The 22310-nt window shown below is 67.6% G+C and overlaps 2 protein-coding genes across 2 annotated transcripts; both read left to right on the top strand.

Moving 5' to 3' along the window:
* The first annotated feature begins 203 nt into the window (after positions 1-203).
* Positions 204-5358, top strand: LOC136994598 (lens fiber membrane intrinsic protein-like). The gene is made up of 5 exons (XM_067313165.1): positions 204-868; positions 1463-1641; positions 3858-3998; positions 4768-4902; positions 5072-5358. Exons 2-5 carry the CDS (start codon positions 1473-1475, stop codon positions 5137-5139), a joined length of 513 nt encoding a protein of 170 aa, XP_067169266.1. The 5' UTR covers positions 204-868; positions 1463-1472; the 3' UTR covers positions 5140-5358.
* Positions 5359-6245: 887 nt separating this feature from the next.
* NECTIN4 (nectin cell adhesion molecule 4) lies at positions 6246-21846 on the top strand. The gene is made up of 9 exons (XM_067313236.1): positions 6246-6496; positions 10947-11300; positions 13270-13560; positions 14875-14989; positions 16251-16414; positions 18081-18228; positions 18369-18447; positions 19634-19738; positions 20243-21846. Exons 1-9 carry the CDS (start codon positions 6427-6429, stop codon positions 20489-20491), a joined length of 1575 nt encoding a protein of 524 aa, XP_067169337.1. The 5' UTR covers positions 6246-6426; the 3' UTR covers positions 20492-21846.
* The last annotated feature ends 464 nt before the right edge of the window (positions 21847-22310 follow it).

Raw genomic sequence — 22310 nt, 5'->3', positions numbered from 1 at the left:
CCTCCACGCTGAGGGATGCGGGGTTGGATGGGACCCCGGACCAGGGGGGACCCTGTGCTGGATGTCACCCCGAGCTGGATGGCACCCTGGACCAGAGGGGACCCTGTGCCGAATGCCACTTGTGCTGGATGCTACCACAGGCTGGATGAGACCCTGGGCCAGTTGGGACCCTGGGCTGGATGGGACCCCACGCAGGACAGGACCCCAGACCGGTTGGGACCCCGGGCAGTTGGGACCCCAGGCTGGATGTGACCCTCACCCAAATGGGACCCCATACTGGATGTCACCCTGAGCTGGACTGGGGTCGCACCCTGGACCAGAGGGGTCCCTGGGCTGGATGAGACCCCAGACCAGATGGGACTGAGGACAGTTGGGACCCCAGGGCAGATGGGACCCAGGACTGAATGCGACCCTGCACCAGCTGGGTCCCAGGCTGGATGTCACCCTGGATCAGATGGGATCCCAGGCTGGATGTGACCCTGGGCTGGAGGCCCCCCTGGCCTTTCCCCCTCATCACCCCACGGTGCCACCCTCAGCGGTCACCCAGGTGGCCTGCTGGCACGTCACCTGTGCCCCGCGTCCCTCCGGCCCTCGCCCGCACTGTCCCCAGCGTCCCCAGGACCCCGCGGCAGCCCGGCAGGAAAGTGCCCGCTCGGCATTTTCCCGCGGGGCCCCGGTCCCGCGTCAGCACTTGGGGCCGAGCCGCGGCGCCGAGACCTTTCCAGGCCTTTGTGGCACCGGACAATGGCAGCGCCGCGCGCCCGAGCCTTTAACCCCGGCCCGGCCCCGCGCCGCTCACTCGCCCCCACGGACGGACGCACGGACAGGACAGACAGGCCCTGGGCCACGGCGCCGCTGGGCGCTGAAGGTGGGTGAGCGGGACCCCGGGCTGGATGCAGCCCTGGACCACATGGGACCCTGGACCCGGCCCCACGTGTCCCCCCTCCTAGGGGGGGGTGTCTTGGTGCCAGCCTCGCCCGTGTCACCCCTGGGGTGCCACCCCGGATACTTCAAGGTGGCCCTGGAGGTGCCACCCCTGGGTACACCTGAGAACCCCAGCGATGCCACCATGGGTGCCCCAGTATCTCCTGGAGATGCCACCACCCCCTAGCATCCCTAGAGATGTCATCCTGGGTGGCCCCCAGTGTCCCCAGAGATGCCACTCCGTGTCCCCCCACATCCCTAGTGGTGCCACCAGTGGTACCCCCAGTGTCCTTTGGAGATGCCACCTCAGGTACTCCTGGGGTCCGTGGAGATGGCACCCCACGTCCCTCAGCATCCCCAGAGATGCCACCCGCGTGCCTCGACATCCCCAGAGGTGCCACCTCTGGGCAGGCCCCCCACCACCCCCCAGCCCGTGGGTGGCCCTTGGGCTGGCCGGGGTGCGGGGTGCCCAGCGTGGCCCGGGGGGGGGGGGTTGGTGGCCCCCCAGAGGAGCCCCCAGCCCCCTCTCCGTGCCCAGGGCCGCGGCGATGGGGGCCCGCGGGGGGCTGCTGTGCGCCGCCTCCGGCCTGGTGCTGCTGCTCACGGCCACCGCCACCGACTTCTGGGTGCAGCACCGGGCGCCCGGCGGCGCCGGCTGCCAGGGCCTCTGGCGCGTCTGCGTGGGCAGCGTCTGCCGCCCCCATCCCGGTACCCCGGGTAGGTGCCCGGAGCGCGGCACGAGGGCTGGGGTGGGCGCTGAGGGGCACTGCTGGGCTGAGTTGTGTCGGGTCTCTGCAGGGGGGAGCTGGAGTCGGGCACTGCTGGGCTGAGTTGTGTGTGGTCTCTGCGGGGTGGAGCTGGGGACGGGCACTGCTGGGCTGAGCTGTGTCGGGTCTCTGCAGGGGGGAGCTGGGGATGGGCACTGCTGGGCTGAGCTGTGTCGGGTCTCTGCGGGGTGGAGCTGGGGACGGGCACTGCTGTGCTGAGCTGTGTCGGGTCTCTGCGGGGGGAGCTGGGGATGGGCACTGCTGGGCTGAGTTGTGTCGGGTCTCTGCGGGGGGGAGCTGGGGACGGGCACTGCTGGGCTGAGCTGTGTTGGGTCTCTGCAGGGGGGAGCTGGGGACGGGCACTGCTGGGCTGAGCTGTGTCGGGTCTCTGCGGGGGGAGCTGGGGACGGGCACTGCTGGGCTGAGCTGTGTTGGGTCTCTGCGGGGGGAGCTGGGGACGGGCACTGCTGGGCTGAGCTGTGTCGGGTCTCTGCGGGGGGAGCTGGGGACGGGCACTGCTGGGCTGAGTTGTGTCAGGTCTCTGCAGGGGAAGCTGGGGACGGGCACTGCTGGGCTGAGCTGTGTCGGGTCTCTGCGGGGGGGGGAGCTGGGGACGGGCACTGCTGTGCTGAGCTGTGTTGGGTCTCTGCAGGGGGGAGCTGGGGACGGGCACTGCTGGGCTGAGCTGTGTCGGGTCTCTGCGGGGGGGGGAGCTGGGGACGGGCACTGCTGGGCTGAGCTGTGTCGGGTCTCTGCGGGGGGGGGAGCTGGGGACGGGCACTGCTGGGCTGAGCTGTGTCGGGTCTCTGCGGGGTGGAGCTGGGGACGGGCACTGCTGGGCTGAGTTGTGTCAGGTCTCTGCAGGGGAAGCTGGGGATGGGCACTGCTGTGCTGAGCTGTGTTGGGTCTCTGCGGGGGGGGGAGCTGGGGACGGGCACTGCTGTGCTGAGCTGTGTCGGGTCTCTGCGGGGGGAGCTGGGGACGGGCACTGCTGGGCTGAGTTGTGTCAGGTCTCTGCAGGGGAAGCTGGGGACGGGCACTGCTGTGCTGAGCTGTGTCGGGTCTCTGCGGGGGGGGGAGCTGGGGACGGGCACTGCTGTGCTGAGCTGTGTCGGGTCTCTGCGGGGGGGGGAGCTGGGGACGGGCACTGCTGTGCTGAGCTGTGTCGGGTCTCTGCGGGGTGGAGCTGGGGACGGGCACTGCTGTGCTGAGCTGTGTCGGGTCTCTGCGGGGGGGGGAGCTGGGGACGGGCACTGCTGTGCTGAGCTGTGTCGGGTCTCTGTGGGGTGGAGGAGCTGGGGACGGGCACTGCTGGGCTGAGCTGTGTCGGGTCTCTGCGGGGGGGAGCTGGGGACGGGCACTGCTGGGCTGAGCTGTGTTGGGTCTCTGCGGGGGGAGCTGGGGACGGGCACTGCTGTGCTGAGCTGTGTCGGGTCTCTGCGGGGGGAGCTGGGGACGGGCACTGCTGTGCTGAGCTGTGTCGGGTCTCTGCGGGGTGGAGCTGGGGACGGGCACTGCTGTGCTGAGCTGGGTCGGGTCTCTGCGGGGTGGAGCTGGGGACGGGCACTGCTGGGCTGAGCTGGGTCGGGTCTCTGCAGGGGGAGCTGGGGACGGGCACTGCTGTGCTGAGCTGTGTCGGGTCTCTGCGGGGGGGGGGGAGCTGGGGACAGGCACTGCTGTGCTGAGCTGTGTCTGGTCTCTGCGGGGGGGGGAGCTGGGGACGGGCACTGCTGGGCTGAGCTGTGTCTGGTCTCTGCGGGGGGGGGAGCTGGGGACGGGCACTGCTGTGCTGAGCTGTGTCGGGTCTCTGCGGGGGGGGGAGCTGGGGACGGGCACTGCTGGGCTGAGTTGTGTCAGGTCTCTGCAGGGGAAGCTGGGGACGGGCACTGCTGGGCTGAGCTGTGTCGGGTCTCTGCGGGGGGGGGAGCTGGGGACGGGCACTGCTGGGCTGAGCTGTGTCGGGTCTCTGCTGACTGGTTCTTGCCCAGGCACTGCTGTGCTGAGCTGTGCCCGGTCTCTGCAGACCCAGCTGGGGGCTCGCAGCCCCCTCCCCGTGCCGCCCCCGTGCCCATGGGGCCATGGCGGGACGCGGCAGTGGACGGGGCTCGGGCGCCTGCTGGCATCCGCCCTCCCCGGGCCCCTCCGACGCGTGTCCCCTCTCGGCAGCGCTGTGGGACGCCACGCGGGTGCTGATGCTGCTCTCGGTGCTCTGCACCGCCGCCGGCGTCGCCCTGGGTCTCTCCGCCGCCGCCAGCAGCGCCCCGCGCCTGCGCCTCCGCGTGGCCGGCGCCACCCTGCTCGTGGCCGGTACGCGGGGCCGGGGACGCGGTGGCAGTGACAGCCGGGCACGGTGCCCCCCGGGGGGGTCGGGGCTGGGGGGAACGTGGCGCTGGCCCTGCACGCGTCACTGCGCCTCCAGGGAGCTGTCCCCAGGGAGAGGGGACTCTGGGGGCCCGGTCACTGCTGGGCTGAGCTGCGCCAGCTCTCTGCAGGGCTGAGCTCTGCCTGGTCTCTGCAGGGCTGAGCTCTGCCCATTCACTGCTGTACTGAGCTCTGCCTGGTCTCTGCTCGGCTGAGCTCTGCCCATTCACTGCTGCACTGAGCTCTGCCTGGTCTCTGCTCGGCTGAGCTCTGCCCATTCACTGCTGCACTGAGCTCTGCCTGGTCTCTGCTCGGCTGAGCTCTGTCCATTCACTGCTGTACTGAGCTGTGCCTGGTCTCTGCTCGGCTGAGCTCTGTCCATTCACTGCTGTACTGAGCTCTGCCTGGTCTCTGCTCAGCTGAGCTCTGCCCACTCACTGCTGTACTGAGCTCTGCCCGGTCTCTGCTCAGCTGAGCTCTGCCCATTCACTGCTGCACTTAGCTGTGCCTGGTCTCTGCTCGGCTGAGCTCTGCCCACTCACTGCTGTACTGAGCTCTACCCAGTCTCTGCCAGGCTGAGCTGTGCCTGGTCACTGCTGCGCTGAGCTCTGCCCAGTCTCTGCGGGCCCAGCTGGGGGTGCAGAGTGCTGTCCGCACGCAGCCCTGGGGCGGTGCCACCCCACGCCCCCGAGCGAGCCCCCGCCTGCCCCCGCAGGGTTCCTGGCGCTGCTGGGCCTGGCGGTGTACACGGCCGTGACGGGGAGCGTCTTCGGGAAGCTGCACGCCGAGTGGCGCTTCTCCTGGTCCTACATCCTGGGCTGGATCGCCGTCGTCCTCGTCGTCTCGGCAGGTAGCGGCGCCCGCCCGGGCTCGCTCACTGCTGGGCCGAGCTGTGCACGGTCTCTGCTGTGCCCCGCGCCACGGGCACCCACGGGTGCGGGGCTGCTGCGATGGCACCCGGGCCTGTGCCAGGCCGCCCCGTTGCCCCACGGCCTCCTCTCTCCCCCCCCCCCCCCCAGGGCTCTTCCACGTCTGTGCCGCCTCCAAGGACCCGAATCTGGAGAGCTCCGAAGTGACGGGTGCCTGATGGGTGCTGGGACCCCGCTCCTGCCCTCACCCCTTCACCCCACCCTGCTGCTCTGCAGAGCCCCACAGGCTGCTGGGGTGCAGGTCACTGCTGGGCTGAGCTGTGCCCGGTCTCTGCAGGGCCAGTCGGTGCCCACTCACTGCTGAGCTGAGCTGTGCCCGGTCTCTGCAGGGCTGAGCTCCCCTGACTCTCCCACCCTGTCGCCCTCACCCCAGTCCTTCCCCCCCCCCCCCAATGTAGGCACTGTCCTGCTGTGCTAATAAACAGCTGTGCCCCCCCCCCCCAATGGCCTGGTACTGTTGTATCTGGGGGGATTTGGGGACCCCGTGGGTGGTCGGGGTCCTGTGTCTCTCCCCCATCCCACACCCCAAATTGCTGCCCACCCTCGTCTGGGCAAGGATGGGGCAGTTCCCCCCCCAAATGGAGGGTGATGGGTAGGACTGGGGTGCCAGGGGGTACCGGGGGGGGGGGATGAACTCGGGGTCACTGGGGGACACTGGGGGGGGGCACGGGGGTTAGGGGAGACCCTGGGGGTGTCCTGAGGAGTCACTGGGAGAGACCCCTGGGAGGCACCGGGGGGCACATGGGGGCAGAGGGGTCATGGGAGGAGAAATGGGCTGGGAGGACATGGGGGGGGTCACTGGGACTGGAGGGCTGGGGGGGTTATGGTGGACCATGGGGGAGTTATGGGGGCCCCCGGGAGATGCTGGGGGGGTAGAGAGGAGGCAGAGGAGCCCATGGATGGGGGTCACTGCGATCCCCCCGGCAGACGCTGGGGAGGGTCCGGCAGGACCTGGCGGGGGGTACTGTTCCGGGGTGGGCCCCACCCGTCCCGTGGAGGGCCTTTGCCCCTTTAAGGCCGCACCCGCGGCCCCGCCCCTGCCCCGACCTGCCGGACCGGTCCGCCCCGCCCGACCCCGCCCCTGAGGCCCCGCCCCGCCACCCAAGGCCCCGCCCAAGGCCCCGCCCACGGTTCCCGGCCCCGCCCCGCCCCGTCCCGGCTCAGCCGCGAAGCACCGGCCCCTGCGCCGCGCACGGCCCGGAGCGGCCCGGTTCGGCCCGGCTCGGCCCGGTTCGGCTCGGCGCGGTCCGGTCCGGCTCGGCGTGGCCCGACCCGGCTCGGTTCGGCCCGACCCGGTCCGGTCCGGTCCGGTCCGGTCCGGCTCGGCGCGGTCCGGTCCGGCTCGGCTCGGTTCAGCCCGGCCCGGCCCGGCCCGGTTCGGCTCGGTTCGGCCCGGATGGTGCTGGCCGGGAGCCGAGCAGCGCCGTGAGCCCGCAGGTGTCCGCATGGCCCCCCGCGGGATGCGGCCCGGGACGCCCTGCCTCCTCCTCCTCCTCCTCCTCCTCGCTGCCACCGGTAAGGCACCGGCACCGGGGGGCACCGGCACCGGGGGGCACCGGCTTCCTCTGGGCTGGGGAACCCGGACCGGGGAAGGGACCGCGACCGGGTGGCACCGGCACCCCCGAGGCTGGGGCACCGGCACCGGGTTTGGGGCACCGGGACCCGGGGGAGCCGAGCCCCGGGGGGGGGGGCGGGGGCGGTGCGGGGTCCCAGGCGTCCGGGCAGCGCCGGGGGCGGGGGGGGACATGTGTGTGCACCTGTGCGTGTGCACATCCGTGTGTGCGTGTACCTGTGTGCACCTGCGTGTCTGTGTGTGTGTGTGTGCACGGGTGTGCACGGGTGCGCGTGTGAACGGGCTGGCTGCCGTCGGGGGGTGTGCGTGTGTCCCCGTGGGGTGCTCGGGGACCCGGCCCGTGTGTCCCCCCCACCTAGGGGGTGTGGGGGGGACACAGGGCTGGCCCGTCCGGGGACATGGTGGGGACAGGGCTGGGGACACTGGGGGGACCAGGCTGACCCATCTGGGGACATGGGGGGGACAGGGCTGGGGACACTGGGGGGACTGGGCTGACCCATCTGGGGACATGGGGGGGACAAGGCTGGCTGGGGGGGGGGACATTTGGGGAGAGGGACAGTGTGGGGACAGGACAGACCTGTCTGGGGAGGGGGGGGACGCCACTGGGGGGACCCCCGTGGGGACAGGGCTGGCAGGAGGTCCCGGACGCCTGGGCTCCCTCCTGACCGCCCCCAAGCCTGGGCACTGCACCCAGGGGTGCTGGGGGCCCGGGGGGGGCGGCAGGGCCCCCTGCTCTCCCACCGTGCCTCAGTTTCCCCTCACGAACCTGGGGCTGCGGGGAGCAGAGCCAGCCAGTGGGGGGGACTGGTGGGCCCAGGCGTCCGGGGCCCCGTGGGAACGGCCCGGGTGCCCTGGGGCAGCGGGTGACGTCACGGGAGCAGGGTGCTTCGCCCCCCCCCCCAAACCCTGGGTCCCACCGTGACACAACCAGAGCGGCTGTGGGGTGCCGTGCCCGTCCCCCGGCGTCAGGCCTGCACCCACCCTGGCCCCCGGCACCCCGACCGGTTGGGTGGGTGCTGCTGGCGCCGCGGGGGCAAGCGCGGGCGCTGCCGGGGAGCAGGAGCTGCGGGGGGGCGTCACGCGTGTGCAAGGGAGAGGGGGACGTGTGAGTGTGTGTGAGCACACGTGCGTGCGCTCATGGGTGCGGGCACGCGTGTGCATGCGTGACGGAGCAGGGTGTGCGTGTGCAAGGGTGCGGGCACGCGTATGCATGCATGACGGAGCAGGGTGTGCATGTGCGAGTGTGCGGGCACGCGTGTGCATGCATGACGGAGCAGGGTGTGCGTGTGCGAGTGTGCGGGCACGCGTGTGCATGCGTGGCGGAGCAGGGTGTGCGTGTGCAAGTGTGCAGGCACGCGTGTGTGTGCACGAAATGGAAATTCAGTGTGTGTGTGTGTTCACAGACACACGTGTGCACGCGTGTGCATGCATGTGAGAGAAGTGCGTACATGCTAGTGCGCCCGGTGGGAGCGTGCGCACGCGTGACAGTGTCCTCGGAGCTGTGATTGCACGCGCGTGCGTGTGGGTGTGATCATGGCCGGCTGTACCCGCGCGTGCGGGGAAGAGCGGCAGGACTGCGTGTTCACATGCGTGTGCCTGAAGGAGACACGCGTGCACGTGTGCAAAGGAGCGGGCCGGCGCGCACGCAAGGGCGAGGCGTGCTGGCGTGACGGGGAGGCCCCGGCCGTGCCGCTGCGCGTGCACACGTGTGCAAGGAGGCGAAGGCGGCGAGGGCTGTGCGTGTGCGACCCATGTGCCGCCACATCCACGTGCCGGCCAGGAGGGGAAGCTGAGGCACGGAGCAGGCTGGGGGTGCCACCACATCTGCACGCCGGGCAGGAGGGGAAACTGAGGCACGGAGCAGGCCGGGGCCGCCGCCGCGCCGGGAGGGTTAAAGGCAGTGACCCCGCGTGGAGCCGGTCGAGCCGGTTCCCGGCTCCGTTCTCACGCGGTTCCTTCCTCCGGAGTCAGCCCGTTTGGGTGGAGATGCCCCGCGGCGGGCGCTGGCTGCCCGCCGAGCCGCCGGGGCCCAGGCGTCCTGCGCGGCGCTGGGGCCTCGGCGTGACTCACGCGCTCCCCGGGCCGCTCCGGCGCCCCGTGCGCGGGCGACGCGCGTGTTTGCGCCGGGGGAAAGCGAGGCACGGGGCAGTGCCGTGCCCTGACTCCCGCTGCCGGCTTCGGACTGCCGAGGCTCCAATGCAGCTGGGTTGTGAGCAATGGCCTGGCTGTGGCCCTGGCAATTATTTAATTAATCTGGCGGCTAATCACCGCGTAATTAGCGCTCTTTAATTAAAAGCATTGCTCCGAAGCCCCCAGTGCGGCTCCGGGGCCGTCCAGCTGGCCAAGGGGCAGAGTTAAGGGTAAATTGCAGGGGGCCAAGCTAGCACCCAGTGCTCTGGGTGCTCGGAGCGGGTCCGGGTGCCCCCGCGGCCAGCGGCTTGGAGCACCCCGGGGTGCTGGATCCGGGTGGGACGTGGGAGGCGGCGCGGTGCAAGGGAGTGGATCCCTCGCAAGCCGCGGCAGGGCCCCGGCATCCGAGCGGGCCGGTTTAGCTGGCCTCTCCGGCCCGGGCGCTTCGCCGGAGGCAGGCGCATTCCCGGCGTCACCGCACGCCCTCGCCGGCTCGCGGGCTGCGGCCGGGCCGACCGGCTCGGCGGGGTGCCCCGGCCCTGCCCTTCGCCCGCCCGCGCTGGGTGGGGGGAGCCGGGCCCGGACGCCTGGGCTCCTGATGCTCCTTGGGGGATAGGGCCGTTCCCGCGGCCCGGAGGGTTGCGGAGGGGGTCGGCTGACGTGAGCATCCCCCTGTGCAGCAGCGCGCACACAAGCGTGTGCGAGGGTGCGCATCTGGATGCGGGTGGGCATGAGACACGTGACGTGGAAGCGTGTGCGTGTGCGCCTATGCGTGCAAGTGCGTGAGCATGCGCAAGCATCCTATAGGGACATGTGCAAGTGTGCAAAGGTGTGTGTGCACACGCATACCTGAAAGCATGCCTGAGTGTATATATATATATGAGCACACCTGTGTGTGTGAGCACAAACGTATGAGCATGTTCAAGCATGTGTGAGTGTGTATAAGTGTGCATGAGACCATAGCACACGCAGGCATACAGGAGTGCTTCCAAGCATGCGTGAGTGCGCACAAGCGTGTGTGAGAATACACAAGTGTGCCCCAGTGTGTATGATAAGCCCAAGAGTGCGGTTGTCTGAATGCCCACCTGTGTCCAAGCACACGTGAGTGTGCCCGAGCGTGTGTGAGCATGCCCAAGCGCACGCTAGCGTGCCTGAGTGTGCCCAGTCACATATGAGCGTGCCTGAGCATGTGTGAGCACACCCAAGCGTGAGCATGCCCAAGCGTGCATGAGCATGCCCGAGCAAATGTGAGCGTGTCCCAGCGCGTGCGAGCGTGCCCAAGCAGGCAGGAGCGTGCCCAAGCACATGTGAGTGTGCATGAGTGTGTCCAAGCACAGGCGAGCATATGTGAGTGTGCCTGAGCATGTCCAAGCACGCTTGGATGTGCACGAGCATGCTCATGTGTGAATGAGGGTGCCCACGCATGTGCAAGCGTGCCCAAGTGTGCCTGAGCATGCCCAAGTGTACAGAATCGTGCCCAAGCATGCATGACAATGCCAAAGTGTGCAAAGACGCGTGTGAGCCTGTACAAGTGTGCATGAGCATGCCCAGGCATGCTAAAGTGTGCAGAACTGTGCCCAAGCATGCGTGAGGGTGCAAAAGCGTGCAAGGATGTGCATGGGCTTGCAGGAGCATGCCAAAGCGTGCAGAGATTTGTGTGAGTGTGTCCCATGAGTATGCCAAAGTATGCATGGATGTGTGTGAGCGTGCACAAGTGTGTGTGAGTGTGTCTAAGCATGCATGAACATGCCAAAGCGTGCATGGATGTGTGTGAGCATGCACAAGTGTGTGTGAGTGTGTTTAAGCATGCATGAACATGCCAAAGCGTGCATGGATGTGTGTGAGCGTGCACAAGTGTGTGTGAGTGTGTTTAAGCATGCATGAACATGCCAAAGCGTGCAGGGATGTGTGTCAGTGTGCCTGAGCACGCGCAAGCGTGCCTAAGCATGCACGCGCGTGCCACAGCAAGCATGGATGCGTGCAAGTGTGTCCAAGTATGCAGGAGTGTGCCCAAGTGTGTGTGGATGTGTGTGAGCGTGCCCAGGCATCTGCAAGCGTGCACAAGCATGCAGGATCGTATCCAAGCATGCACGAGCGTGCCAAAGCGTGCATGAGCATGGCAACGCGTGCATGGATGTTTGTGAGTGCGCAAGCATGTGCAAGCGTGCACGAGCGTGCATGAGCGTGCCCGAGCATGCGTGGCCGTTTGCGCGCGCCCCCGAGCGTGTGCCGCGGCGCCGTTGCCACCCTGGCTGCCCGCAGGCTGCCGCTCGGGGGTGGTGGAGGTGGAGCGCAGCGTGACGGCGGTGCTGGGCCAGGACGTGGTGCTGCCGTGTCGCTACCGGGCGCAGGAGGGCGAGAAGGTGGTGCAGGTGACGTGGCTGAAGCAGGGCCCCGCGGGGCAGAGCGCCGAGGTGGCCGTGCTCAACCTGGAGCACGGCGAGCACGTGCAGGAGCCCTACGCGGGGCGGGTGCTGCGGCGGGCGCCCGGCGCCCTGGAGGATGGCGCCATCGTCCTCAAGAACGCCGTGCAGGGCGACGAGGGCGACTACGAGTGCCACCTCATCACCTTCCCCATGGGCAACTTCGAGGGGCGCCTCACCCTCAAGGTGCTGGGTGAGTGCCGGCGGGCGCGGGGCACCGGGGACTGGGAACGGGGCAACGGAGCGACGGGAACTGGGCACGGGGCAATGGGGATGGGGCACCAGGGACGGGGCACCAGGGACTGGAACTGGGGACCGGGCACGGGGCAGCGGGGAATGGGAATGGGCACTGGGCAATGGAGCAATGGGCACTGGGAATGGGGCAACGGGCACTGGGAATGGGGCAACGGGCACTGGGCAACGGGGCAATGGGGCCTGGGAACAGGGACTGGGCAGGGTCAATGGGCGCTGGGAATGGGGCAGTGGGGACTGGGAATGGGACAGCGGGGACTGGGAACAGGCATTGGGTGAGGAGCAACGGGGCAGCGGGGACTGGGAATGGGGACTGGGCAGGGTCGACGGGCACTGGGACCGGGGCGAGGGGCAATGGTCACTGGGCAATGGGCAACACAGCCATGGGGACTGGGAAAAGGACTGGGCAAGGGCAATTGGGACAGGAAATGGGACAAGGAGCACTGAGTAGCGGGCGACAGGGACTGGGAATGGGCACTGGGCAACAGGCAATAGGAACTGGGAACGGGGACTGGGTAATGGTCAATGGGGACTGGGAATGGGGCAGCAGGGACTGGGAATGGGCACTGGGCAACAGGGCAATGGGACCTGGGAACAGGGACTGGGAACGGGGCGCTGGGCACTGGGGACTGAGTGATGGGCATGAGACACTGGGCAACGGGGGGAACTGGGCACAGGGTATTAGGGCCACTGGTGACGGGGACTGGGCACTGGGAGGGGAGACTGGGCGACGGACAGTGGGGAGTGGGCATCAGGACCTGGGCAGCGGGCAGTGGGCACTGGGAAACATGAACTGGGCATGGGGCAATGGGGACTGGGCAAAAGACGTGGGGCAACGGGGACTGGGCACTGGGTGTTGGGCCCTGGGCAAGGAGGGCTGGGCATGGGGTAGTGGCCACAGGGCAGTGGGCGCTGGACATGGAGCCATGGGTGTCAGGTCATGGGCACTGGGCAAAGGGGCCCTGGGGACTGGGCAATGGGCACCAGATACTGGGTGATGGGCACTGGGACCTGGGCACTGGGACCTGGGACCTGGGCAATGGGACCTGGGCACCAGGGACTGGGTGATGGGCAGTGGGCACCAGGGACTGGGCCCTGGGGACTGGGCAATGGGCACCAGGGACAGAGTGATGGGCACTGGGGCCTGGGCATTGGGCCCTGGGCACCAGGGACTGGTCCCTGAGCACTGGGACCTGGGCAATGGGACCTGGGCACTTGACGATGGGCACAGGGCACCAGGGACTGGACGATGGGCACTGGGCCCTGGGCGATGGGCACAGGGCAGTGGGCACCAGGGACTGGGCGATGGGCACTGGGCCCTGGGCAATGGGCACAGGGCAGTGGGCACCAGGGACTGGGCGATGGGACCTGGGCACTGGACGATGGGCACGGGGCAGTGGGCAGCATGTACTGGGCGATGGGCACTGGAACCTGGGCATTGGGCCCTGGGCACTGGGACCTGAGCGATAGGACCTGGGTGCCAGGGACTGGGCGATGGGCACTGGGCACTGGGCGATGGGCATAGGGCACCAGGGACTGGGTGATGGGCACTGGGACCTGGGCAGTGGGCACAGGGCAGTGGGCACCAGGGACTGGGTGATGGGCACTGGGCCCTGGGCAGTGGGCACAGGGCAGTGGGCACCAGGGACTGGACAATGGGCACTGGGCCTTGGGCGATGGGACCTGGGCACTGGACGATGGGCACAGGGCACCAGGGACTGGGCGATGGGCACTGGGACCTGGGCGATGGGACCTGGGCGATGGGACCTGGGACCTGGGCAATGGGCACGGGTCCCCAGGCCCTGGTCGCCGGTTGCGGGCCCCGGCCGTGTGCGGGGCCCCGAGGCGGCAGGCAGCGGGCAGCCGCTGGGGCCCGTCGGGACCGGCTGACGCGGTCGCTGCCTGCCCAGTGCCGCCGCTGCCCATCCTGAACCCGGGGCCGCCGCTGGAGGAGGGCCAGGGCCGGACGCTGGCGGCCTCGTGCACGGCGGAGGGCAGCCCGGCGCCCGCGGTGCGCTGGGAGACGGCGGTGCGGGGCACCGAGACTACGCGCCGCGCCGCGCACGCCCGCTCCGCCTCCGTCACCAGCGAGTTCTTCCTGGTGCCCGGGCGCAGCATGAACGGCCAGAGCCTCACCTGCGTCGTCACCCACCCCGGCCTGCGCCACGAGAAGAGGATCACCCACCTGCTCAGCGTCGCCTGTGCGGCCCGGCGGCGGGGACGCGGGGGGCGTGGAGGGACGTGGGCGTGGAGGGACATAGGGGGCCTGGAGGTTATGGAGGGACATGGGGGACATGGAGGGACATGGGGGTTATGGAGGGACATGCAGAGCCTGGGGGACATGGAGGAACATGGGGGGCCTGGGGGACATGGAGGGACATGGAGGTTATGGAGGGACATGGGGGACGGGGGGAACATGGGGGGCCTGGGGGACATGGAGGAACATGGAGGGCCATGGGGGGCCTGGGGGACATGGAGGTCCGTGGGGGTTATGGAAGGACATGCGGGGCCTGGGGGACATGGAGGGCCATGGGGGTTATGGAGGGACATGCAGGGCCTGGGGGACATGGAGGGACAGGGGGGGTATGGAGGGACATGAGGGGCACCAGGGCATTAGGGAGCATGGAGGACATGGGAGGCTTGGGGGACCTGGGGGACGTGGGGGACAAGAGGGACATGGAGGGACAGGAGATGTGAAGAGACATGGAGGAACATGGAGGACTTGGGGGTCATGGATGGACGTGGGACAAAGGGGGACTTGGGGGACATGAAGAGACATGGGGGAACATGGGGGACTTGGGGGACATGGAGGACATGAGGAATATGGGGGGGCATGAGGGACACAGCAGGCTCGGGAGGACATGGGAGGACTTGGAGGACCTGGAGGACATGGGGGGATATGGGAGGTGAGGGGGACCTGGGGGACATGGAGGGACAGGGGACATGGAGGAACATACAGAGATGGGGCCATGGAGGAACACAGGGGACTTGGGACATGGAGAGACATGGACATGGACAAGGGACATGAAGGGACATGGGGGACTTGTGGGACATTGGGGATTTGTGGGACATGGAGGGACACAGGAGGACATGGGGGACATGGAAGGACACAGGGGACAAGGGGGGGACTTGGGGAAATGGGGGGGACTTGGAGGCCATGGAAGGCTGTGAAGGACATGAGGCCACGGAGGACGTAGGCATGGAGGGACATGGGGGACATGGATGGCGTGGGAGACTTGGGGGACAGGAAGGGACATGGGGGACAGGGATGGTATAGGGGACAGGGAGGGACTTGGGGGACTTTGGGGGCATGGGGGGGTATGGAGGGACTTGGGGGACATGGGATAGGGGACATGGAGGGACACGAAAGGACACAGGGGACTTGGGATATGGAAGACATGGTGGGCATGGAGGGACCTGGAGGGACATGGGGGCCTTGGGGGGCAGCGGGGCTTTGCCGGGCTGCCGTGGCGCGGCGGGTGCCCCTCGTCCCCTCACGGTCCCCTCGTCCCCAGACCTCTCGGACGCCTCGGTGCTGGGGCACACGGACGACTGGCAGGAGGGCATGGAGGGCGCCACGCTGACCTGCCTGGGCGACGGCAACCCCCCGCCCACCTACAACTGGACACGGTAGGGACACGCGTGTCCCGGGATGGGGTGCAGCGCCAAGGGTGGGGTGGGGGGGTGGGGGGGTTGCCCTGGGTGCAGCTGCGGGGCGAGACGGGACCCAGGCGTGGACCCCCGGGACCCCTGCTGTGCCATGTGTGCCTTGCGCGTGTCTGTGTCCTTGCTGTGCCCCGTGTCCCTCGCGAGCGTCCGTGTCCCCGCTGTGTTCCGTGCGCGCCTCCGTGTCCTTGCCGTGTTCCTAGTGCGCGGCAGTGTCCCTGCCGTGCTGCGTATCCCTGCCACACTGCGTAACCTGCGTGTACGTCCGTGTCCCTGCTGTGCTGTGGCCTGTGCACACGTCCATGTCCCTGTTGCGTGTCCTGTGCGTGCGTCTGTGTCCCTGTCATGCTGTGTGTCCTATGCACATGTCTGTGCCCCTGCTGTGTGTCCCTGCTGTGTCCTGTGCACACATCTGTGTCCTTGCCGTGTCCCCGTGCATGCATCTGTGTCCCCGTCATGCCGTGTGCCCCGTGCACACATCCCTGTCTCTGCTGTCCTGTGCATGCATGCGTGTCCCCATCACGCCATCTGTCCTGTGCGCAGATCCATGTCTCTGCTGTGTCCCATGAGCACATCTGTGTCCCTTCATGCCATATGTCCTGTGCACGCATCCGTGTCCCTGTTGTGTCCCATGAACACATCTGTGTCCCTGTCATGCCATGTCCTATGCACACATCCGTGTCCCTGTTGTGTGTCCCATGAACACATCTGTGTCCCTGTCATGCCATGTCCTATGTACACATCCCTGTCTCTGCTGTGTCCCCTGCACACACCTCCGTGTCCCTGCTGTCTGTCCCACGCACACATCTGTGTCCCTGCTATGCGTCCCGTGCACATATCTCTGTTTCTACCGTGTGACCCCTGCACGTGTCCATGTCCTTTGCACACATCCGTGTCGCTGCCATGTGTCCCATGCCCGCGTCGGTGCCCGTGTCCCTGCCTGGGCCTGTCCCTGCCGTGTCCCTGCCCAGGCGTGCCGTGCCGAGGGGCCGCGGCAGGCAGGCAGGCAGGCAGGCAGGCAGGCGCGGGGCGGCGCGGCGGCGAGCGGCGCAGGTCGGGCCGTGCCCGGGCAGGCCCCGCGCCGAGCCCGGGCAGGGCGTCAGCCACCCAGGCACCGTGGGAACCGCACCCGCGCTTTGATTTCGGCACCCGCCGCCCGCGCCCGCCCGGGCACGCTGCAGCCCCGCGGGCACGGGGGCTTCATGCTGTCCCCCCGCTGCCACAGGCTCAACGCCCCGCTGCCCGCCGGCGTGCGGGTGAAGGGGGACACCCTCGTCTTCCAGCGGCCCCTTGTGGTGGCTGACGCTGGGGACTATGTCTGCCGCATCTCCAACAGCATCGCCACCAAGGAGGCCCGGGCCAACGTCAGCGTAAAGAGCAGAGTGGCAGGTGGGTGCGGGGGCCTGGAGGGTGACGGCGCTCAGGGTTTGGTGTGCTGGATGGGCATCCTGGGACACTTGTTGGGCACCAATGGCACCCAGGGTTTGGGGTGCTGGATGGGCATCCTGGGACACCCGTCGGGCACCAACGGCGCCCAGGGTTTGGGGTGCTGGATGGGCGTCCCGGGACACCTGTTGGGCACCAATGGTGCCCAGGGTTTGGGGTGCTGGATGGGCATCCTGGGACACCCGACGAGCACCAATGGTGCCCAGGGTTTGGGGTGCTGGATGGGCATCCTGGGACACCCATTGGGCACCGATGGTGCCCAGGGTTTGGGGTGCTGGATGGGCATCCTGGGACACCCGCCGGGCACCGACAGTGCCCAGGGTTTGGGGTGCTGGATGGATGCTCCAGGGCAGTCAGCAATGCCACACGGGATTCATGCTGCCAGATATGTGTCCTGGGGTAGCCAATGATGTCACCTGGGGCTCACCATGCCGGATGGGCATCCTGGCTCACAGAGCAGGTGCCAGTGCCACCCGGGATGTGCTGTGTCCAGGGTGACCCCCGAGGGTGCTGTGGTCTGGGGGGTTGGGGTCGTGGTGGGAGCACTCAGGCGGGGATCCTGGGCCTGGGACCTGGTACTGCCGGGGAGCTGCCGGGTGCTCATCGGCGGTGGGAGCCTTGTTAGGGGGAAGGAATTGTCTGCAGTGCCTGGTGGGGTCGATGCGATGTGGGGCAGAGGATCCCTATCTGTGCTGTTCCTTGCCACTTCCACCCTTCTGTCCTCCTGCCCACACATCTGTGCCCGGATTGTTCTCTCTCTCCACCTACCTGCCCATCTGTCCATCCTTCCTGCCACTTCTCTCCATCCATCCTTCCATCCCTTCGCAGGCCCTTTGCCCATCCATCCGCCCATCTGTCTGTCCTTCTGTCCTTTCTCCTCTCTATCTTCTCTTCCTCCCCAGATTCTTCTGCATGTTCATCTACCTGTCTGTCCATCCCCAGACACTCCTTTCCATCCATTCTCCAGTCTATCCATCCATCCTTTCACTCCCCAGCTCCGTCCATTCACTGCCACTTCATCCAGTGAATCTGTCCATCTATCCACTCATCCATCTGTCCATCTAGCTACTCATCTGTCCATCCATCTTCTCTGCCTCGTCTCCCATCCATCCACCTGTCTGTCCATTCATGTGCCTATCCGTCCACCTGTCTGTCCATTTGTTTGTCTGTTCATCCATCCACCCATTCATCCATGTACACATCTGTCCATTCATCCACCCGTCCATCTCATCTGTCTGTCCCCTGTCACTTTTCTCTATCCATCCACCTGTCTCTCCATCCGTTTGTTCATCATCCATCCAAGTAGCCTTTTGTCCATTCATCTGTTCATCCATCCATCCATCCCCCGCCACTTCTCTCTATCCATCCACTTGTCTGTCCATTCATCCATCCATTTTTCTGTTCATCCATGCATCCATGTACCCATCTATCCACCCATCTACTCATCCATGCACTCATCCATCTACTCATCCATCCACCCATTACTCACCTATCTACTCATCCATCCACCCATCTACTCATCCTTCCACCCCCTGCTACATCTCTCTATCCCTCTCCCTCCACCCATCGCTCCGTGTGCCTGGGCCCGTCTCACGGAATGTCCCCACAGACAATGAGGTGCGCCAGGTGGACCTGGTCTCGGCCTCGGTGGTGGTGGTGGGTGTCATCGCGGCCGTCCTGCTCTGTGTCCTCGTCATTGTCATCGTTGTCATGGCCCTCTACCACAAACGCAAGACCAAGCGCATCTCCGAGAAATAGTAAGAGCCGGGCAGGGGCACGGGTGCCCAGGGGGGTGGGAAGGTGATGCCAGCGGGTGCCTGGGAAGGGGGTGGCATGGGTGGGGGGTGCCGGGGGCTGGGGGTGCCTGCTCTCAGGATTGCCACCGCTATGCCCGCAGCGAGGAGGAGCTGACGCTGACCCGGGAGAACTCCATCCGGCGCCTGCACTCCAGCCACAGCACCGACACGCGCACCCAGGTGGGCGCCCGGGGCCCGGGTATCCCAAGGTGCTGGGGATCGGGGTGCCCAAGGAGAACTGGGTATTGGGGTGCTTGAGGCGCTGGGTATTGGGGTGTCTGAGGTGCTGGATATTGAGATGCCCAAGGGGAGCTGGGAATCGGGGTTCCCAAGCTGCTGGGGATCGGGATGCCCAAGGGGCACTGGGAATCAGGGTGCTTGAGGTGCTGCGTATTGGGGTGCCCAAGGAGAGCTGGGTATCGGGGAACTCGAGGTGTTGGGTATTCGGGTGCTCAGGGTGCTGGGTCACAGGGTGCCCAAGGGAAGCTGCGTATTGGAGTGCACAGTATTGGGGTGTCCGATGAGTGCTGGCTATCTGGGTGCATGGGGTGCTGCATATTGGGGTGCCCAAGGGGGGCTGGGCAATGCGGTGCACAAGGGGGCTGAGCATTAGGGTGCTAGGTATCAGGGTGCCCAAGGAGGCCTGGGCAGTGGGGTGCCAGGGTGCTGGGTATTGGGGTGCCCAAGGAGGCCTGGGCAGTGGGGTTCCTGGGGGGCTAAGCATTAGGGTGCTAGGTATCAGGGTGCCCAAGGAGGCCTGGGCAGCGGGGTGCCAGGGTGCTGGGTATTGGGGTGCCCTAGAAAGGTTGGGAAGTGGGTCCCGGGGGACAAGCATTGGGGTGCTGCATATCAGTGTGCCCGAGGGGACTGGGCACTGGGGTGCATAGGGTGCTGGGCATTGGGGTGCCAGGGAGCTGGGCCAGGCAGTGGGGTGCTGTGGGTGCTGGATGGGGCAGAAGGGTGCCTGGGGAGCTGGAATTGGGGTATACAGGGCATTGGGGTGCCTGAGGGGTGCTGGATGTGTGAGGAGGGTGCCTGTGGAGGTGGTATTGGGGTGCCTGGGGCATTGGGGTGCCCGAGGAGGGGCTGCACTGCGCATCGGGGTGCTCGGGGGCTGTCGGGTGGGCAGTGCCAGGCAGTGGGGTGTGCTCAGGTTACCCCTGGGTGCTGGGGGTCCCCCGTGCATGGGACCCTTTGGGTGCTACAGAAAGAGGGCTCCAGCCTACCCCTGCCCCAAATCCCATCCGGGCATCCCCAGGACCATGGGGCTGGAGAGGGTGTCCGGGGGGGGGGGGGGGGGGGGGCTGTGTCCACTGGGTGGGGGCCCGTTCCCGTCTCCCCAAGTTTCTCACGACGGGTGTTTCAGCTCGAGGAGACGCTGCACCTGCGTGCGGAGAGCCGTCAGGGCAGCCTGCGCGGGGACAGCCTGCGCGGGGACAGCCTGCGCGGCACCAGCATCTGCTCCGCCATGGTGAGAGCGTGGGCACGGCGGGGGCCTGGCTGGGGTGTTGGGGTGGGGGGGGGCCCAGCTCGGCGTCGAGCCCACGTGCTGCCCACGGCTGCCGGAGCGTGTCCCCTGCTTCGGTCCTGCTCTCGTGCGTGTGCAAACCACCCTTCCACGTGTGAGACCCCTTTCCACGTGTGCAAATCTCCTTTCGGTGTGCAAACCCTTTTTGCGTGTGCCAGCCCCCCCTTCCGCGTGTGCCAACCCCCCTTCCGCGTGTGTAAATCCCCCTTCCACGTGTGCAAACCCCTTTCCGTGGGCACACGTGTTTGCACATCCAGGCACCGAACTCTCGGGCACCGCACCCCACGTGTGGCCGTGAAGGCACCCGTGTCCCGTGCTGCCACCCCGTGTGCCACCCTTGGGTGCAGCCGTGCCATGCCCGACTGTAGCCTGGCAGGGAAACACGGGTCCCTGGGGGGGACACGGGTCCCTGGGGGGGGACCCCAACCTCACGCCTTGTCCCCGCAGAGCGAGGAGGCCGAGGGGCGCAGCTACTCCACGCTCTCGACGGTGCGGGAGATCGAGACGCAGACGGAGGTGCCGGTGGCTCCGCTGCTGCCCGCCCCGGAGGGCAAGGAGCTGAAGGAGGAGGAGGAGGATGGCAGCGACAACCCCATCAAGCAGGCCATGACCCACTTCGTGCAGGAGAACGGCATGCTCCAGGCCAAACCCACCACCAACGGCATCTACATCAACGGCCGCGGGCACCTGGTGTGAGCGCGGCTGCGGTGGCACGGGACGGCATGGGACGGGACGCGCCGCCCGGCCCCGGCCCCTCGCCGTGCCACCGGGCACCTCCGGAGTGGCAGCCACAGGATTTGGGGGGGACGGCAGGGCGAAGGGACCCCCTTCCCTCCTCCAGCCCCACTTCAGCCTGCCTGTGAGGTTGACACGGACACCTGGCATGGGGCTCCAGTCCCCAAATGCCACCTTTGCTGCTGGCACAAGTTTGGGGACATGCATCATGCTCCAGGATAGAGTTCTGGTCCCCAAATGCCACCCTACATCCTGGCATGATGTTGGAGATGTGCACCATGCTCCAGGATGGGGCTCTGGTCCTCAAATGCCACCTTTGCTGCTGGCACAAGTTTGGGGACGTGCACCATGCTCCAGCCTGGGGCTTTGGTCCCCAAAAGCCACCCTAAGTGCTGGCACGAGTTTGTGGATGGGACATGCACTGTGCCCTGGGCTGGGGCTCTGGTCCCCAAATGCCAACTTTGCTGCTGGCATGATGTTGGGGACAAACCCGTGCCCCAGGACAGGGCTCCCTTCACTGAATGCCAGCGTTGGTCCTGGCACGAAGCTGGGGACGCGCACCGTGCCCCGAGACGGTGCTCCGGGCGCTGAATGCCACCTCGGCTGCTGGCACGAGGTCAGACGTGCCCCACTCGGGACGGCGCTGGCCTGCCGGAGGGAGGTGGCAACAGAGCCCTGGAGCTGCAGGCACCGGAACTGCCAGCGCGGGACCGTGCTCCGGAGGGAGCTGCTTCTCCGGGATGTCCCTGAGCATGGGCACGTGGTCCTCCCGCATGGGGACACCAGGACCTCGAGCCCCAGGACCTTGAGGACAGACGTGTGGGCAGGGGCGCTCCGAACCCCGCTGGGGACGCAGTCCCCCCCCAAATCCCCCTTTGAACTCTGGATTGGATCCTTTCCCCGCATAGCGCTGGGGGGATGCGGAGGGGACGGCGTCCCCGCTCGGGCTGTGCTTGGCGTCGTGCCGGTGGCGCTTGGGGCGCTCGTGTCCCCTTCCCCGATCCCGCTCGCCCCCCTTTCCCCCGTGGCACAGCCGCGTCCCCCCCTGTCCCATCCGCCGGCCCTCAAAAAACGTCCCCCTGGGGCGAGGAGCCGGGGAGTGACCCCGTCCCAGCCCGCATCCCCCTGCCGCGGGGACCCCCCGGGGCCGGACCCCCCCCGGGACGGGGGCTGCCCGCGGCCGGGGCTGGCGGAGGGGTCCCCGGTGTACATAGAGCCCCGGCGTGTACATACGTGTATAGGACGGGGGTCCCCGTCGCCCTTTCTTATCTGCACTGCTGGTTTTGTAAATAAATCCCCGTGCGGGACCCTGGGACCAGGTGGCGAGTGCGTCTGGTCTCAGCCTGGGGGGGTGGGGGGGGCACGTCTGTGTTCACGCTCGTGTGCGTTCGCACCGGTGGGTCGGCGTGCCGGTGCACGGCGTGTGCTCGCGCGCGGGGGCAGGCCTCTGCGTGTGCACGCAAGCGTGCGCTGGTGTGTTCACGCGTGTCAGCCCACGGGCTGCCTGGCGGGTGCGTGACAGCGGGTGGGCCTGTTGGCACGTGTGCGCACACGCGTGCCCAAGCGTGTGCAAGCGGGTCCCTGTCTACGCACGGGCCTGCTGTGCTCACACGCGGGTGCCCCTGCAAGAGACGTGGGGCTGGGTGCGTGCACACCTGGCCGCGTGTGCGCGTGCATGCAGGGGCCTGCATGTGCAAGCGTGTGCTAGCGTGTTCGAGCGTGTGCATGCATGTCCGTGTCTACACACGGCGCCGGTGTGCGCTCACGTGCAGGTGCCCCT

The sequence above is a fragment of the Apteryx mantelli genome, chromosome 31, assembly GCF_036417845.1.
Source record: "Apteryx mantelli isolate bAptMan1 chromosome 31, bAptMan1.hap1, whole genome shotgun sequence".
Classification (NCBI taxonomy): domain Eukaryota; kingdom Metazoa; phylum Chordata; class Aves; order Apterygiformes; family Apterygidae; genus Apteryx; species Apteryx mantelli.
This window is presented reverse-complemented; position numbering and strand designations above follow the sequence as displayed.

Excerpts from the sequence above, each read along its gene's own strand:
- LOC136994598 (XM_067313165.1), top strand. The coding sequence starts at position 1,473 with ATGGGGGCCCGCGGGGGGCTGCTGTGCGCCGCCTCCGGCCTGGTGCTG. Across the intron at positions 1,642-3,857 it reads CCCCCATCCCGGTACCCCGG|CGCTGTGGGACGCCACGCGG; the intron begins GTAGGTGCCCGG and ends CCCTCTCGGCAG. Across the intron at positions 4,903-5,071 it reads CGTCCTCGTCGTCTCGGCAG|GGCTCTTCCACGTCTGTGCC; the intron begins GTAGCGGCGCCC and ends CCCCCCCCCCAG.
- NECTIN4 (XM_067313236.1), top strand. The coding sequence starts at position 6,427 with ATGGCCCCCCGCGGGATGCGGCCCGGGACGCCCTGCCTCCTCCTCCTC. Across the intron at positions 6,497-10,946 it reads CCTCCTCCTCGCTGCCACCG|GCTGCCGCTCGGGGGTGGTG; the intron begins GTAAGGCACCGG and ends GGCTGCCCGCAG. Across the intron at positions 18,229-18,368 it reads AAGCGCATCTCCGAGAAATA|CGAGGAGGAGCTGACGCTGA; the intron begins GTAAGAGCCGGG and ends CTATGCCCGCAG.